The sequence below is a fragment of the Thunnus albacares genome, chromosome 4 (assembly GCF_914725855.1).
Source record: "Thunnus albacares chromosome 4, fThuAlb1.1, whole genome shotgun sequence".
NCBI classification, from domain to species: domain Eukaryota; kingdom Metazoa; phylum Chordata; class Actinopteri; order Scombriformes; family Scombridae; genus Thunnus; species Thunnus albacares.
Window position 1 is genome coordinate 20,008,129 of NC_058109.1, and position 16,210 is coordinate 20,024,338.

The following is a 16,210-nucleotide window of genomic DNA, read 5'->3' on the forward strand; positions in this document are numbered from 1 at the left end:
AGTGGGAGTTTTAATCATACGCTGTGTTAACTTTTATACCTCGATGTACCAGCATTTGAAACGTGTTTTTTTTAAAAAGCCGCTGCTCAGTGCAGGTGCAGGTTTGTGAAGCCAGAGATAAGAGCTTTCTGGGAACACCTGATTTGATTTCAGACAGCCACAAAAAGCCCACAGAGTGCACTAAAGCAAGGACTCTTTTTATCTCTGATGTCTGTACCCTCATGAGGAGAGAGTTGCTTAGATGTGGTAACTTGGATGTGATCTGAGAACACCTTGGACCTGCTGGTTGACAGTAATGACTCACCGTCTCGTGTCACCCACAGTGAGACTCTCTGTCCTCATTTAGCTGCGTCACTCCTGCCTTCTTCCAACCTCTTACTCTCTCTTTATATTTGTCATTTTTTTCCTTTCTCCTCTTTTTACCGTAGTTATGGCCAGTCCGCAGCGTTTCCTGGGTAACAGCCTGTTGCAGTGGAACAACCTGGCGGCGGTGGCGGCGGCGGCCTCTGTCCCCTGGCATGTGGAACTCATGTTCCGCACACGTCAAGCCAGCGCCACCCTGCTGCACATCTCCTCCGGCCTACAGCACAACCTGACACTGCAGGTGAGAAACACACACACACAAAAACTCAAGACACTTAAATGCTTGAGGCAAAGTTGCATCATACATTATGTTAGTGTCACAGAAATGCTGCAAGGCACGACAATGCCAATTTGTCCTTAAAGGTAAAAAGAATTATTTATTAGTATCAGGATACTTTAATTAGGAAGAAAAAATGTGATTATTATATTTGTTTTTGGTGGTCATTGAGTCTGATTAGCAGTATTAGCATGTACACTCTGCAACAGAAAGGTTGCATTTCTTTATGATTGCATGGCAGCAATCCTCACCTGAAGTTTCAAAAAGACTAAACATTGTGGAAACATGGCTCCACCTGTTGGCCGTCTGAGCTGCAGAACGTCACTGACTATTAGAGGATACAAAGACAAAACATGATGAACTCAACATCTGAGGAGTTGACATTTTCAGGCCTTTGCTCAGCTACTTTTTGAGCACGTCTAGACTGACGCCTCTTTAATGTTGCATAACTGTCCGATATCTATTTGCAGCTCAGCACACCTGTGATGTGCCACAATGGGAGGTTTGAACTTTGACTATAGAAAAAAAAAAAGGCTGTCGAAGCTGGATGTTTCTGTTCGTCATGTGCTGCAGTGCTGATTCTTGGTGGTCTCTATTTTTCCTCCTCTGCCCTCCTCTGTTATTGAACACTGGTTCATTCTCCCTCCTGCTGTTTCCTCCCTTTTCTGCGGCTCTCTTCCTTGCCTTCTTAGCTGCGTGGGGGGAGCGTGCTGATGGGGCTGCACAGGGGGGAAGATTCGACTCTCTCCCGTGTGGAGGAGGTGCTGGTGAACGATGGAGACTGGCATCATTTGCAGCTGGATATCAGCAGTATGGGAGGGGCAGCAAGCCACCACAAAGCCGTGTTATCTTTAGACCACGGACTCTACCTGGTGAGTTGTTGTAGCCTGCTGATGCCGCTATAAATCACATGAGAGAATTTTTTGTAGTTTTACAGCTGTAAAACAAATGTCTTGTACCTTCTCAGGCCAGTATGGAGGTGGACGGGAAGCTGCGGGACTCCAAGCTGAAGACTGTGAGCGTTGGTGGTTTAGCAAGGCCCGATGGGAAAATTCAGCATGGCTTCCGTGGCTGCATACAGGTCCGCCCCTTCTGTAAACCCCATTCATATCAGCATTTTTGATAATGTCTAAAAGCAGCATATCTAAATTGTTTTAGTGAGCAACCCACCTAATATTGGTTTGATGTTTTGAAAGTTTAAAAGCATCTAGATTTGGCACAATTTGATTAAGAAAGGGGTTTTTAGATGTTTAGGTTACATATACAGCACCAGTCAAAAGTTTGGACACACTTTTCCATTCATTTGAATGAGCAAGTGTGTCCAAACTTTCGACTGGTGCTGTAAATGTATTTAAAAAAATCCTCACTCCTATCACTTTTCAACCTAATTTAACCAAGTTTAACCCAGAAATATAAACTTCTTTTGACTTGCAAATCACTGAAATCATGCTCACTGACCAGTGTTTGAAAAATGTTTTAACATTGTGAGCTTATGATGGAGAGCAGGTTGACTGATCTACTGCATAACGCATAACATTTATACAGAAGACATCACAATGTTTTTAGACACACAGAAAAAAGTAACCGCTGTGTTTGCAGCATATTCCAGCAGCCCGTTTCAGCAAATCAAACCAAAGTTGCATTTTTCCAACATGACATAATTTCCTCTTTCAATCTGACCATTTCACAACATGCACTTAAGTAAGTGGATTACACTCTGCTATCTCCACAAAGCAGATATCTTAAATGTCATGTAATGAGAGAGACATATATCAAACGTCCCATGTGAACACATCCTTCATCACATCATCATCATCACATTTACACCCATATCTGTGTTGTACATCCATGAAGGTATATTGTGTTTGTTTCTCTGCAGGGTCTGCGTGTTGGCGGGGCTCTCAGCATGTCTCAGGCCAGAAAGGTCAACGTGGAGCAGGGCTGCAACGTGCCCGACCCCTGCAGCTCCAGCCCCTGCCCTCTTAACGGCTACTGCAGCGACAACTGGGACAGCTTCTCCTGCACCTGCCTCACTGGTCAGTCTGCAGCAACCATGATCAGAACATTTTCAAAGCTCACACATTGCCATTGCATCCCATCACAAGAATCATTTTTCTACTCATACTTTGATTTTTTTTTAAAATCCATTGTCATTGCCTTAAAAATATTATTTCAACCTTTGCAATTTGTTTTTCTGCCTTCACTTGCTCGGTTAAGATGTTTAGTTTACCATTAAACATAATAATAAAGTAACACCAAGTCATCTATTGTCCTGTGCTTCACCTTTTGACAGGCTACTTTGGCACCAACTGCACTGACGCGTGTGCATTGAACCCCTGTGAGCACGAGTCAACGTGCACCAGGAAGCTGAGCTCCTCTCGCGGTTACACCTGTGACTGTCCTAACAACTATTTTGGCCACTACTGCGAGAAAAAGTACGTTTTTCTCACATTTCTGTTAAACTGCGTGTGTGTAATAGGAACGGTTCCTCCTGTGTTGTATGTTTTATCAATCTGCACTTAAACCGATCACGTGTTTCCCTGCAGGACTGATTTGCCGTGTCCCAGGGGTTGGTGGGGTCACAAGACCTGCGGCCCCTGTAGCTGTCAGACAGATAAGGGCTTCGACTCTGACTGCAACAAGACGAGCGGAGAGTGTCGCTGTAAGGTGAGTGTGCATTCATCACACTGCAACAAATAGACAAGTGTGCGGGTACCAGGCAACATATTAATAACATACAGTAAGAACTATGTACTATAATTGTCACAGCGTACTGTTTTGACTTCTTAAGAGAGCATGAACATAAAAGACAAAATCAACACCATATGAGTATGACGACCTTTCAAACATGAGGGAAAAGAGACAAAAAAGAGGGAGGGGGAGTATAAATAGATATAGAATATTGAATATTGAAATAGAATAAAATGAAATAAATGCAGAGAGGGAGGCTAAAAATGACACTGGAGGGTAACGTTTGTTTGTTACAGCAGCGTTTCTTCCCGGTGTCCACATAAGAATTACGTTCACAATGACATAATTAGATGATAACCATTACGATGTCACACGAAACAAGAAAAACACGACATAGAGTATATAACATGCACACAGTATAACCTCATATACAACATAAACTACGTCTTTTGCAGTAGAAGCACATAGATGATCTCTGAGATGATAAAAAAACTGTGTTTATCATTTATCAAGCACTAAAGCCCAAATCTGTCAATGTTATTATAATAACAAAGACTCTACTGCCAACATTTAATTAATTAATTAATCCAAAGTCTCTGCTCAGTTGATGCTGTTTCAAAAATGGTTTCAAACCAGATGCATGATTATCATTAGTGGTCTGTCTCGGGAGTGAATTCCATTCATTTATTGCTTAATATATGACTGTACGTTGGATTGAGTTTGTGTTTGAGCAGTTGGATCTCGAGGATGAATTGTAAATAAACCAGATCAATACATTCATCCAGTATTTCTGTCTTAGTGAGGAATTTCTTCTTGTCAGCTTTTTTTCCTTCTTCTTCCATTCACAGTTTATTTATTTTCACATTTGTCAGCAGATTCAGTGTATGTGTATTGACTTTATGGAGTACACCATATTTAGTCACTCGTCAACACCCCAGTCCTGTGAAGGATTAGTTTGTAGTGTGGAATTAAAATAAAAAAATGTAAGGAGGGAAACTGTGACTGAGAAACTCCAGGTGTTCTTGAACAAGCAGCTGGAGCTTGTCGTAGCACTCAGGCAGGAATGTGTGTGTGGAGGTAAATGAAAATGAAGGAGGCTGAAAAATACTTAATCAGCACTTCTGCTCTCCTGCCACGTTTCCAGGACAACCACTACCGCCCCGAAGACAGCGACACCTGCCTGCTGTGTGACTGCTACCCGGTCGGCTCTTTCTCCAGAGCGTGCGACCGAGAGAGCGGCCAGTGTCAGTGTAAACCCGGCGTCATCGGACGCCAGTGTGACCACTGTGACAACCCCTTCGCTGAGGTCTCTGCTAACGGCTGTGAAGGTCAGAATACGTGTGATAACTGTCAAGTTATTGTCATTTAAAATTTAACACCCCTGATTCATTATAGCGACAAACATATTAACAGTTTTTTCCATTTCCATCCTCATCATCTCCTTCCGTTTCTCTCCTTCCTCTCAGTAATCTATGACAGCTGCCCTCAGGCCATCGAGGCTGGAATCTGGTGGCCCAGGACTAAGTTTGGTCTCCCTGCAGCAGTTCCCTGTCCCAAGGGAACTCTGGGTATGATGGCTTTTCAGCAGCTCTTCAAATTACCATATAATAATGGATAATATGAAAGATGCCTCAAGCCCTTTCTCAGCTGCAGTCTATTCCTCGCCCCTCATGTGATTCCTCTCTCTCTCTCTCCTCCTTCTCAGGCACGGCGGTCCGCCACTGTGATGAACACAAGGGCTGGCTGCCTCCCAATCTCTTCAACTGCACCTCTGTCACCTTCAGCAAGCTGAAAGCTCTGGTGTGTAGCGTCTCTCTGTGTCAGTTTTAGAAATTACTTTGCAATTCCCACAAGAACATTTTTCACTTACAAGGCTGATTTGAAATTGTTTTTACTTAAAGATCTCCTCTAGACATGTTTTAAAATACTTTAAATAATAATGTTTGTTATGTTTTCTCCTCATAAAACATAAATTACCTTGTTAAAAGTTCCTATAATTACATCTACTGCTTTTCCCTCGCAGTAAAATCAAGAATCTATGAATATGCAAATATTTTTAATTTCAAAAGTGGACACAAGATGTCTCCTACTTCTCAGAAAAGCCCATTCTCAGTGTTTGTGCGCTGGAGGTTCCAGGTTTAGGTGCATACTGGACCAGGATTGACTTCCAAACTAGTTGTGGCACAAAGTCATGCTCATATGTACAAGTCTTAAACTCAGATTTAAGGTGAGAAAGACAAACAGCTTGCAGGTGTCAAACTTCATTTAAGCATCACGTCTTTCCTTCTTCCAGTCTGAAAGGTTTTCCCGTAATGCGTCGCTCCTTGACTTCGGACACGTTCAGCAGACAGCAGCCATGTTGGCCAACGCGACCTTGCACACAGAGAAGTACTACGGCAGCGATGTGAAAGTGGCCTACCGGCTCACACAGAGTCTGCTGCAGCATGAAAGCAACCAGCAGGGCTTCAACCTCACGGCTACACAAGACGTCCACTTCACTGAGGTGACCAATCACAAGACTAGAAACACTCAGATACACAAACAGGAAGTCAATGTTTTGTCAGCCTCTCTCGCTGTATCTGCAGGGAATTCGTCACACTTTCATTTCACTCTCCGACGTGGCTGCCTGTCACAACGATCTCTCGCTGTTTTCTGACAGAATCTGGTCCGTGTGGGCAGCGCCATCCTGTCTCCAGACACGCAGAAGCACTGGGAGCTGATCCAGCACACGGAGGGCGGCACGGCGGTGCTGCTGCGCCACTACGAGGAATACGCAAACACACTGGCACAGAACATGAGGAAGACTTACCTCAGCCCCTTCACCATCATCACCCCACACATAGGTGAGCGTTTGACAGCCACTAATTGTAACATAACCTTTTCTGAATCACACGTCAGTAGGTTAATTAGTTTGAGTTATATTATTGAAGTGCAATTTGCAGTTTACAGCTCAGATATTTATAGATGCTCTTCTATAATTCGTTTTTTTATTAACTTTCCAAAACATAAACACCAAAATGCAGCACAAGACAACACCATAGACTAACTGAACAAATAAATGAAGAAAAAAACAATTAACACAAAAAAGAACAAATAAAATACAACATGTATGGGGCAGCACATTTTTCACAGTAAAAATAGACTTTTACTTTTTTATATGAATCGGAAAATTTCAACTTTCAGAGATTCAAAAGAGGAAATTGCCTTGATTAGGTTTAAACATTCAGAAAAATCTGACTTTGTTTGACTGAGAACAATCCTCGAAGTATAGATATTAACAGATGCTCTTCTCCACAACATCAGGTGTTACAACATTAATCAAGAAACAATAAGAGTGTTTTCTCATTTTTAAGGGAGATTCAGATTTTTCAGACTTAATATGTTTAAAAGTTGTCTGTTTCTGGTAAAATAAATAAACAAATCAAAAATAAAACTAAAGAGATTTTGGATTTTAGCCCTGGCAGTGTTGAGAAGCCTTTGAAACAGCTTTTTAGACCACTTGTAAGGAGATAAAATTTACAGAAAGTACTGTGTTCTGGAAATTCAAAACTGAGAAATGAATTGAAAAAAATAAAATAATCTGAAAAGACTCTTTTTAGGTGGCTTTTTAAACATTGTGGGTTTAATTTGTGGAATTTGGATTCATAACCAGTGTTTCTTGGCTACAGCCTTGGTTAGAGGTCTTGGTGAGCCGCATTATGGCACCTGTGGAGCCGGTAGAGCTTCAACAGGGCCAGCGCAGGCCGTCACACAGGCTCCAAGTCTTCGGTCAAGTGATGGCTTCCATTTTCAACAGCAGAGCTCTCTGACGCCGTCTGTGTTTGTGTTCTCAGTCATTTCTGTAGATCGTCTGAAAAAGATGAATTTTGCTGGAGCCAAACTGCCTCGGTATCAGTCCCTGAGGGGCCCTCGTCCCGTAGACCTGGAGACAGCCGTCACTCTGCCTGATTCGGTTTTCCAGCCACCTGTGGACACTAAGGGCCACAGGCACCTGGATGTCTTCCCAGAATCCTCTCTGAGGAACCGCTCAGCCAACAGGAAGAGACGCCATCCTGATGACAGCCAGCAGGACGCCGTCGCCAGCGTGATCATTTTCCACAGCCTGGCCTCGCTGTTACCAGAGAGCTACGATCCTGACAAGAGAAGTCTGCGGTAAGAAGGACAAATAAAGCTGCAATGTGATGTACTGACACTATAAAAAAAGATGTTCAAACTCCTAGATTTTTTTTTTTTTTGTGGGTGTTTTTGCCTTTATTTGACAGTTGGTAATATAGAGACAGATGGGAAAACTGGGGGAGAGAGAGAGAGAGAGAGGTATGTCATGTAACAACAAGTGAAAATTAAACCTAAAATCACACCAATGACTTTGCAGTTATATGGTTTTCATACCACTTATCATAAAATACCTGCAAGGTCCAAGTGGAGAGACTTTTATTTATTGTCTAAAAAAAAATCACTGAATATTCACTTTGATCACGTGAAGTTCAGAATTTTCTGAACCCATTCAGTTTGGCCGGTGGAGCTTTTGTTTCAACTAATATTTGAGATTGATCAGAAAATCTGCATCTAATGTATTTGCTGACATTGCATCACTGTTCTTAACTGCAGAGTGATTTCGTACTTTTTACAAGTGGTACACATGATCTCTCTGGCTTTGTGTCTTGAATTACAGAATGAGTTTCAAAAGAATTTGATGACTTAATCGTCTTTTTTTTTTTGCCTCAGAGTTCCAAAGCGTCCGGTCATCAACACACCGGTGGTGAGTATCACAGTGCACGACAATGACGAGCTGCTGCAGCACACGCTGGACAAACCCATCACTGTGCAGTTCCGCCTGGTCACCACTGAGGAGCGCTCCAAACCCATCTGTGTCTTCTGGAACCACAGCATACTGTGAGTACGCACACACACATACACGCTGAGTTGATGATGAAACTTTGAAAACTAGATGAAGTCTTGTCCTCACATCATCTGCTCTTTGTGTTTTATGTCAGTGCCGGTAATGGCGGCTGGTCAGCGAAGGGCTGCGAGGTGGTTTTCAGAAACAGCACCCACATCAGCTGTCAGTGTTATCACATGACCAGCTTTGCAGTGCTCATGGACATCTCCAGGAGAGAGGTGAGAGACGTCAAACCTTTTAACTTCAGTTTTGAACCCCTTTGTACTCCAACTCTGACTTTTCTAATCATGTCGGTTGTGTCAGAACGGAGAGATCCTGCCAATCAAAATCCTGACGTGGAGTACAGTGGGAGTGACGCTGGGCTTCCTCCTCCTCACCACGATCTTCCTCCTCTGTCTGAGAGCCATGCAGTGCAACAAGACGAGTATAATCAACAACGGAGCCACCGCTCTCTTCTTCTCTGAGCTCATCTTCATCCTGGGCATCAACCATGCCGACAACCCAGTAATGAATCTGCTTCTCTTTTCTTTCTGTTTCTTTTCTTCTCTTCCATCTCTTAATGTTTTAATCATCTCTGTTTCTCCTCCTCGCCACTCTGCAGTTTTTGTGCACAGTCATCGCCATCCTGCTGCACTTCTTCTACCTCTGCACTTTCTCCTGGCTCTTCCTGGAGGGGCTGCATGTCTACCGCATGATCAGCGAAGTGCGAGACATCAACTATGGACCCATGAGATTCTACTACCTGATTGGCTGGGGAGTGCCCGCCTTCATCACCGGTGCGAACCCTCATAGTATCACATAAAAACACATCAGTGTACCTACTGTACAGCAGAAAAAATCCTTCATTCAGTTAATGTTTTGTAGTATTTTAAATCTCTAAAAGCAGCAGTCTTGATTCAATCAACTTGTAGGAACTGAAAATTTAATTGTGATATATTATTGTTGCCTGTCAATGCACTCGCAAACCTGGAATCTTTTGTTGTTTTGTTCAGAGACACTCCGACATCCCATTTTCAATTCAAGTAATGACCAAATTCACATTACTCTTTTCATAACATCTTGTTTGTTTATGGTTGGTCTTATGGGCTTAATTTTCTGACATAATAGTTTGTGTCCTCATCTGGTTGGATCTTGCTGATCAGTTGGTATCAAACATGCTGCGGTCCTCTAGTTTGATGTCTTTGTGTTTGAGTCTTGTCACTGTGAGCAATTTTCTGACATTAAGACTGAAATTACACTCAGAAAATACATTTAAAAGAAGCAAATTCAGTAAAACACAATCTTCTCAGCCTCAGGAGCAAAATGTTAAAAGCAGGTCTTAATATTTTATTTTACACCATCTGACTTTGGATAAAAAAAATGGTTTCAACAGAGAAAACAACACAAATATACTGTAAATGTGAACTGAGAACAGTTGTCTGATGGAGAATCTGATGCCGCCTCCAGGTCTGGCAGTGGGACTGGACCCTGAAGGCTACGGGAACCCAGACTTCTGTTGGCTGTCGATGTACGACACTCTCATCTGGAGCTTTGCCGGACCCATCGCCATGGTGGTGTCGGTGAGTCCCTGCAGATCCCTGCGTCTGACTGTCATAAATAACACACATCCCATGATGTAAACACAAAAACATTTAATAAAATAAATCCTCGGCACTGCGCGCACTCATGTGTTATATAGTGTTTCCAACATGCTGACTCATGATGATCTCATCCGAGCAGCACTAGAGACGTTATCACAGTGAACACACCCGTCACTGTTCGGCTGCCGGCACGTGTTTAAGTTCACGTGTTTAAGTTGTTGTTTACTTTCACAAACTCCTGCCATGTTACATGAGTAGTGATGCAGCTTGATATCGTGTCCACAGATGAACATCTTCCTGTACATCCTGTCGTCCAGAGCCTCCTGCTCGCTGAGACACCACAGCATCGAGAAGAAAGAGACTCGAGTGTGAGTGTCAACGTTTACCCAAATATGAAGACAGACAGTGGGAGTCGTTTTGCTGAAATGCTGTTATTTAGGTTTTTCCTGGTGTTGAGAATAATATTTGTTTGATTGTAGCCCATATTATCAATTTTATCACCATATTTATCTTCAGATTTGTGTAGAAATTGTAAAAGTTCCCTGCTTGAACTTTATCAAACAAGTGAATCTTGAACAACACCCATCTAAAAATATGTCAGCGGCGGAATTTCCACCCGCATTTAATGACAAGCACATAACGTTAGATCAAACATTTCCTCAATTATTTCAATAATAATAAAACTTCTCGAAATCTGAGTCATAATAAATGTGCAGATCAGGATTTGAGACCAGAGCAAAGACAGACTTCTCTAAAAAAAAAGATGTTTTGAGCACATCAGACATCAGTGTCTCTAGAATCTTTTCTTCATTATATTCTTAGTTTAGCATTTTCAGTTTTGTATTTTTGGGGTTTTTTTCTATGATTTCTGGTCGCTTATCGTCAACCTCCATCTTCAGGTCAGTGAATGCATAGAAATCGTCCTGACAGCTCCTCACTAACTTCTCTGTGTTTTCGCTCTCATGTGATTCGTATTCTGCAGCTCGGGCCTGAAGACCGCAGGTGGGGTTCTCCTCCTGGTGTCAGTCACGTGCTTTCTGGCGCTCCTCTCCGTCAACAGTGACATGATCATCTTCCACTACCTGTTTGCCGGGTTCAACTGTGTGCAGGTGAGCCCTCCGATTCCCTCTGAAACAGCTTTGATAGGTGGATTTTTGTCCCTTTTGTTCCTGACCTTCTTCTTTCTTCTGTCGTCCAATCCAGGGTCCCTTTGTTTTCTTCTTCCGCATCGTCTTCAATAAGGAAGCGAGGAATGCCATGAAATACTGCTGCAGCCGCAAGCGCCCGGATCATATGATCAAATCCAAAGCCTCTGTGAGTCCCACGCCGCCAACTCTGAGAAAATACTCCATTCAGTCTGACACCTCCGGGATGTACAGTAGAGCTCAAATTAGTCACATGTCAGGAGCTTCCTTAAAAAAACACTAAATCGGCTGTTAAATTGAAGACTGTATATTTGAAGATTGAGACTCAGAAGGTTCGTTTGAACTTTTCACCTTATTTTGACATGATTTTAAAACCACTTGTCTTATCTCTGTATTTTCAGGGCTACAAATGTAACACCAACTATATGGACGGCAGATTGTATCACCTCCCCTTCGGAGACTCCAGTGTGTCTCTGAATGGCACCATGCAGAGTGGCAAGAGCCTGCAGAGCTACGTGCCGTTCGTCCTTCGGTAAGAAAATAATATGAAATTAAAGGTTAATACGCAGCATTAGCTGACAGATTTACCGGAGCAGCTGTAAACTGATTTCTTCTGTGTTTTCAGGGACGATGGCTTAAGTAACAGTCAGGCGCACATTGCTCTGAACGACCACGCGTCGCTCTTCAATGAAAATAAAGAGCGCTTGGATGGTATTTTCTTCACTCAGTATCTCTATATTTAGTTCACCTGCACTGACGGTTTCACTGCATCAAGTCATGCTCTCTGTTTCTGTGTGTAGATCACGACAGCGACTCCGACAGCGACTTGTCTCTAGAGGATGACCAGAGCGGCTCCTATGCCTCCACGCACTCCTCTGACAGCGAAGACGAGGAGGGCCCCCTCCCCCCGGAAGAATGCTGGGAAAACCTGGCGTCCAATGTGGGCAAGAGACCACAACCACATGGTAGGAAAAACTCATCTGAACCTCGGCCTCAAGTTTCATGTTTTATCGTTGCATTCAAGTCACAAAGATAAGCATTTTCTGAAGAATAATTACCAGGAAATCTTTGAGAAAACCCAGATGGTTGTTAAATAAAACACACGGCTGTTCTGAAAGTGTTTCCTTCCTTCCTCAAAGTCTTTTCTAACCATCTGGAGGAGAAATATTGTTTGGTGCACGATAAAAGGGATTTTTAATCAATCACTGAAGCTGCGCCTCCGATTCTCAATCAAAACAAAGATGGTAGCCAGAAATGACATTTGTCTTTGCTCAATTTGTACAATGTGAAATAGAATTATAATCTTATGTCTAGATATTAATGTTACTTTCCAATATTTTATATTTTCATACAAAATACAAAATAATGTGTTCATATTTTGCCTGTGTTTTATGTGAAGAGCAAGGACGTGTGTCATTTCAGCCACATGGATAAAACACACAGTCACAATTTAAGAAACAAATTACAAATCTTCATTTTTTCAGAATATTTTGGCTGTAAGTGTTGTTAAACCCCTCTGAGTTTTTCAAAGATCACTAGTTATTTTTGAGATAACTTGAATATAATAATAATAAAGAGGCACATGTGTAAGTGGGACATATGAAATGTCATTTCACCACAAATACACATTCAGGAACTAATGAGAATGAACAATGGCGCATTTGAGAAAAACCTGCCAGCGTTACTGTTAGATGTTTTTAACACATGTTCATTAACAGTTTCCTTTTGTTTCTGTTTCCCAGACAATAGTTTGAGTAAGATGTACTGGCCTGGAGATTATCCAGCAGCAGTGAGTGACGGCGAGCTCACAGCTGCGGAGACTCTGGCCAATCCTGAGCTGAGCCTCGGCCGCGACTCCCGGACGTTATCGGACGACCGGACGCAGGACTCCATGATGGTGCTGCTGCCCAGTCTGCCGAACTTCAATGCCCACCCTCACAAAGGTGAAGTTCAGCTTAGTGCAAACACCTGCTGGAGTTAGAGATTACTTAAATTGCTCAATTTATCCTTTAAATGGGTTTGAAAATGTGTCTTATTGTCATGTAAGAAGTCGTCTTAGATAGTTTCACCTGTTCTTAGTGCAGTTCAACCTGTAAAACTAAGTTATTCAACCATATTATTTGATTTCATTGATATTTATAATATTTTAAGAATAAATATGAGTAAATAACATCCTGTTTTTATGCCATGCAGGGATCCTAAAGAAGAAGCAGCTTTCTCCAATCGTAGAGAGGAACGGTTTCAACCGAATCCACAATGAACTGTGTGAAAACGCTCCAGGCACGGCGTCCCCACAGGGGTCGTCCTGTAGCGACAGACGAGTCGGCCCGGCTAAACCCAGCCTCCCCGATCAGCTGAACGGTGTCGCCATGAGCATCAAGGCTGGGACGGTGGACGGTGACTCATCAGGATCAGAGTGAGTATCAACACAAGTTAAGATCCACCGAGCCTCATAAAGATAAAAAAAAAACAAAACAAAAACAACATTTCAGACACTTATAGGAAAAGCATCCATAAACCAATCAACTGTCAGTGTAAACATGTCCAGTGTTGCATTCCTGTATGTCATTGTTGCGTTTAACTGTCTGCGTCAAACTACGCTGCTGTCCTCAGTGATCTTTGTTGTCATAGTCTGTCTCATTTCCACCTAATTATCTTAAATGTTAATGTTCAACCAAATGAAGACAGCACCCATCCTGCCATTAAGCTCAGAGTCAATAAACAGTTCTAACGACTCAATGATTTAAATTGACCCAGAATCTAAAGTAAAGCAACAGAAATGACTAATGACTAATCTTTATTAAAGGAACAGTTCAGAATTTTTGAAAGGTCTCCATTTTATACTTACTGCTCATGTAGTGCATAGAGAAGTATTAGACATGCAACTGCAGCTTTTATGTCCCTTTTAATACAGTTAAACAAATCCACAATCCCAGTTCAGTGCAAAGACGCAGCCAAAGCAGTTTATTAGAGCAAATATGTGTAGTCATTGTTAGAAAAAAGTTGTCTCATTGGAAGCGAAATATACAGATGAGTATTGTTTGACATTTTTTGATACTATTGCCAATACAGCACCTTGTATTTACCAGTAGATAAACAACACTTTTTTCTGCCTTACTTTCAGAAGTATAAACATTTTTTACTACAAAAAAAACATTTTTTTTATGTAACAGAAGAAGACAAAGTTCTCAAACATCAAATGTTGTCTCAGAACAAGAAGCTGTTCAAGAATAAATGAGGAAGATTACAAATCTGATCAGATATTTGATGCCAGTTCTCAGTACTGGACAGTTTTCAATACTAGTAAGTTTCAATACGTAGCCCTAACGATACCGAGGGTTTGGAGAGAGAATACCTGTTTTGTAAATTTAAAAAAATGTTTAAAATATCCACCGTGTCATCCTGCTATCATCTGTTGCATGAATCATAAAGAGTTAATTAGCGCTGGACGAGAATGGTGGAGTTTGACCTGCTTTAACTGCACTGATCTGTGGATAAAAAGCTGCAGTTGCGTGTCCAATATAAAGAACCTACTTTGAAATTGTTTAGCTGCTTTAAATGAGCAGAACTTCCCAAACACACAGTTGACAGGAGGCACCTCACGTCTGGTTAAGGCATGAACATATACGTGTGTATTTATGTCTCTCAAAGCCACTCAGCTCTTGAAATACATTAGGATTTATTTACAGTAAAAAATATAAACTGTAGTTTACTAATCAACCTTCTCTGCTCCTTCTCTTTCCAAAAAAATATATCATAGATTTTTATTCTTTAATTTTATCCCATGAAGCACTGATCCTCATTCAAACAAATCAGGATCACTGTCTTCAGATTGGTGCATCATTTTAGCATCTGCCATCCCTCACTGCCTGTATGTGTGTGTATGTGTGTGTGTGTGTGGAAGTCTGTCATTGCCTCACGTGTTTTTTTTTTTCTTTTTTTTGTGTCCTTTCTTGTGTTGTGCTGCATCTGTTTCCCTCCCCTCCCCACCATCCCATCCTAAACTCACCCTCCTCTTCCTCTTTTCACACACCCACCCTGTTTTCCCAGCAGCCACTGCAACACCTCCATGTGACCGCGCTGACGGAGGGGTGTGTCTTTGCAGGTCATAGAGCCTCATTCCTCAACACCGACTGCGAGCAGGGAGCACCGGACTTCCCCTTGAAAAAAAACGAAACAAAACAAAACAAACAAAAAAAAAACAAGTGGAAAAAGAAGGAATCCCCCCCTCCTCCCCCTCGTCATCATGATCCTCTGAAGGTGTGTGTATGTGTGTGTGTGTTAGTGAGTATGTGAGAGAGTTCATACACGTGTGCCAAACCTCAGGAGTCGCTGCACTAGCCCCGGCTCAAGCACACTGATGGAACGAGTGTCACTCTCCCTTTAAAGAAATCATTTTGTTTACATACTTGAAGCAATGCACTTTTTTTTTAATTTACCACCCAGATTTTCTGGTGTTTTTTTTTTTTGTTTTTTTTTTTTGGTAGTGTTTTTTTTGTTCCAGGATATATATTTTGTTTGATTGTGGAACAATAAAGAGGTCATGCTTTTCGGGTGGGTCATTTAGTCGTAGACTTGCAAAACATTCAGGGAAATTCCTTGTTTTTCATACATAGCTACTTTTTGTGCTTATGTCACTGTTGGAGCTGTTGGTGTTTGTGCCAGTCTGAGGTTTGCTCTGCGTCGAGAGGTCAGACTCAGGTTTTTCAGCTACTTCACACGCCTGAAAATGTCCGAGAGGCACAAAAAACGACGGTTGAGCGAAGGACCGTTTTCCACCCTTGAAGCGAGCCAACCGCAGAAGCGGAGGCTCTTCACGGATACATGAACTGAACTTGAAAACAGGGAGGAAAGAATCGCCGTACCTGCCCGTCACTGGATGCTCTGTTATAAGCTATTTCTCATTAATGAAGGATGTTTCCCCCGAGGCGACAGCTGTGCACAGCTGGAGAGACTTGACGGCCTTCTGCACTGCTCAGCCTTCATTCCCTCACATCAATGAGGGCGCAAACCTGCATGTGCAGATCATGGAGAAAAAAAAGGACTTAAAGAACTTTTCTTTTCTTTTGTAAATCACTGAGAGCATTTTTTTTTTTTTCAAAGACGTTTAAAACGCTCTCATTTTTCATTGTTTCATCTGAGGGATGAACACATTCATTTCAGTTCAGTGACTTAACAGCTGTATTTTATAGATTAGCTACGGAGCTTTTGTCTTTTGTAAAGTAATGAAACACATGAAACGTTGTGCTGTAAT

At 42.0% G+C, this 16,210-nt stretch overlaps 1 protein-coding gene across 2 annotated transcripts in view; it reads left to right on the plus strand.

Annotated features, from left to right (window-relative positions):
* celsr2 (cadherin, EGF LAG seven-pass G-type receptor 2) overlaps positions 1 to 15,147 on the plus strand; it is a 61,576-nt gene extending 46,429 nt beyond the window's left edge. Inside the window, exons 9-34 of one of the 2 annotated variants that reach the window (XM_044347893.1) lie at positions 429 to 604; positions 1,333 to 1,512; positions 1,608 to 1,721; positions 2,520 to 2,676; positions 2,934 to 3,075; positions 3,187 to 3,307; positions 4,476 to 4,659; positions 4,798 to 4,899; positions 5,037 to 5,131; positions 5,625 to 5,834; positions 5,991 to 6,174; positions 7,165 to 7,483; positions 8,057 to 8,224; positions 8,326 to 8,449; positions 8,535 to 8,735; positions 8,833 to 9,007; positions 9,678 to 9,790; positions 10,097 to 10,179; positions 10,794 to 10,920; positions 11,015 to 11,125; positions 11,358 to 11,488; positions 11,582 to 11,667; positions 11,757 to 11,921; positions 12,699 to 12,899; positions 13,150 to 13,372; positions 15,007 to 15,147. In XM_044347893.1, the coding sequence (XP_044203828.1) occupies positions 429 to 604; positions 1,333 to 1,512; positions 1,608 to 1,721; positions 2,520 to 2,676; positions 2,934 to 3,075; positions 3,187 to 3,307; positions 4,476 to 4,659; positions 4,798 to 4,899; positions 5,037 to 5,131; positions 5,625 to 5,834; positions 5,991 to 6,174; positions 7,165 to 7,483; positions 8,057 to 8,224; positions 8,326 to 8,449; positions 8,535 to 8,735; positions 8,833 to 9,007; positions 9,678 to 9,790; positions 10,097 to 10,179; positions 10,794 to 10,920; positions 11,015 to 11,125; positions 11,358 to 11,488; positions 11,582 to 11,667; positions 11,757 to 11,921; positions 12,699 to 12,899; positions 13,150 to 13,372; positions 15,007 to 15,031 (3,917 nt within the window). In that variant the 3' untranslated portion in view covers positions 15,032 to 15,147. The remainder of the gene's footprint in view (positions 1 to 428; positions 605 to 1,332; positions 1,513 to 1,607; positions 1,722 to 2,519; positions 2,677 to 2,933; positions 3,076 to 3,186; positions 3,308 to 4,475; positions 4,660 to 4,797; positions 4,900 to 5,036; positions 5,132 to 5,624; positions 5,835 to 5,990; positions 6,175 to 7,164; positions 7,484 to 8,056; positions 8,225 to 8,325; positions 8,450 to 8,534; positions 8,736 to 8,832; positions 9,008 to 9,677; positions 9,791 to 10,096; positions 10,180 to 10,793; positions 10,921 to 11,014; positions 11,126 to 11,357; positions 11,489 to 11,581; positions 11,668 to 11,756; positions 11,922 to 12,698; positions 12,900 to 13,149; positions 13,373 to 15,006) is intronic. The other variant, XM_044347894.1, reaches the window with a different exon arrangement.
* The last annotated feature ends 1,063 nt before the right edge of the window (positions 15,148 to 16,210 follow it).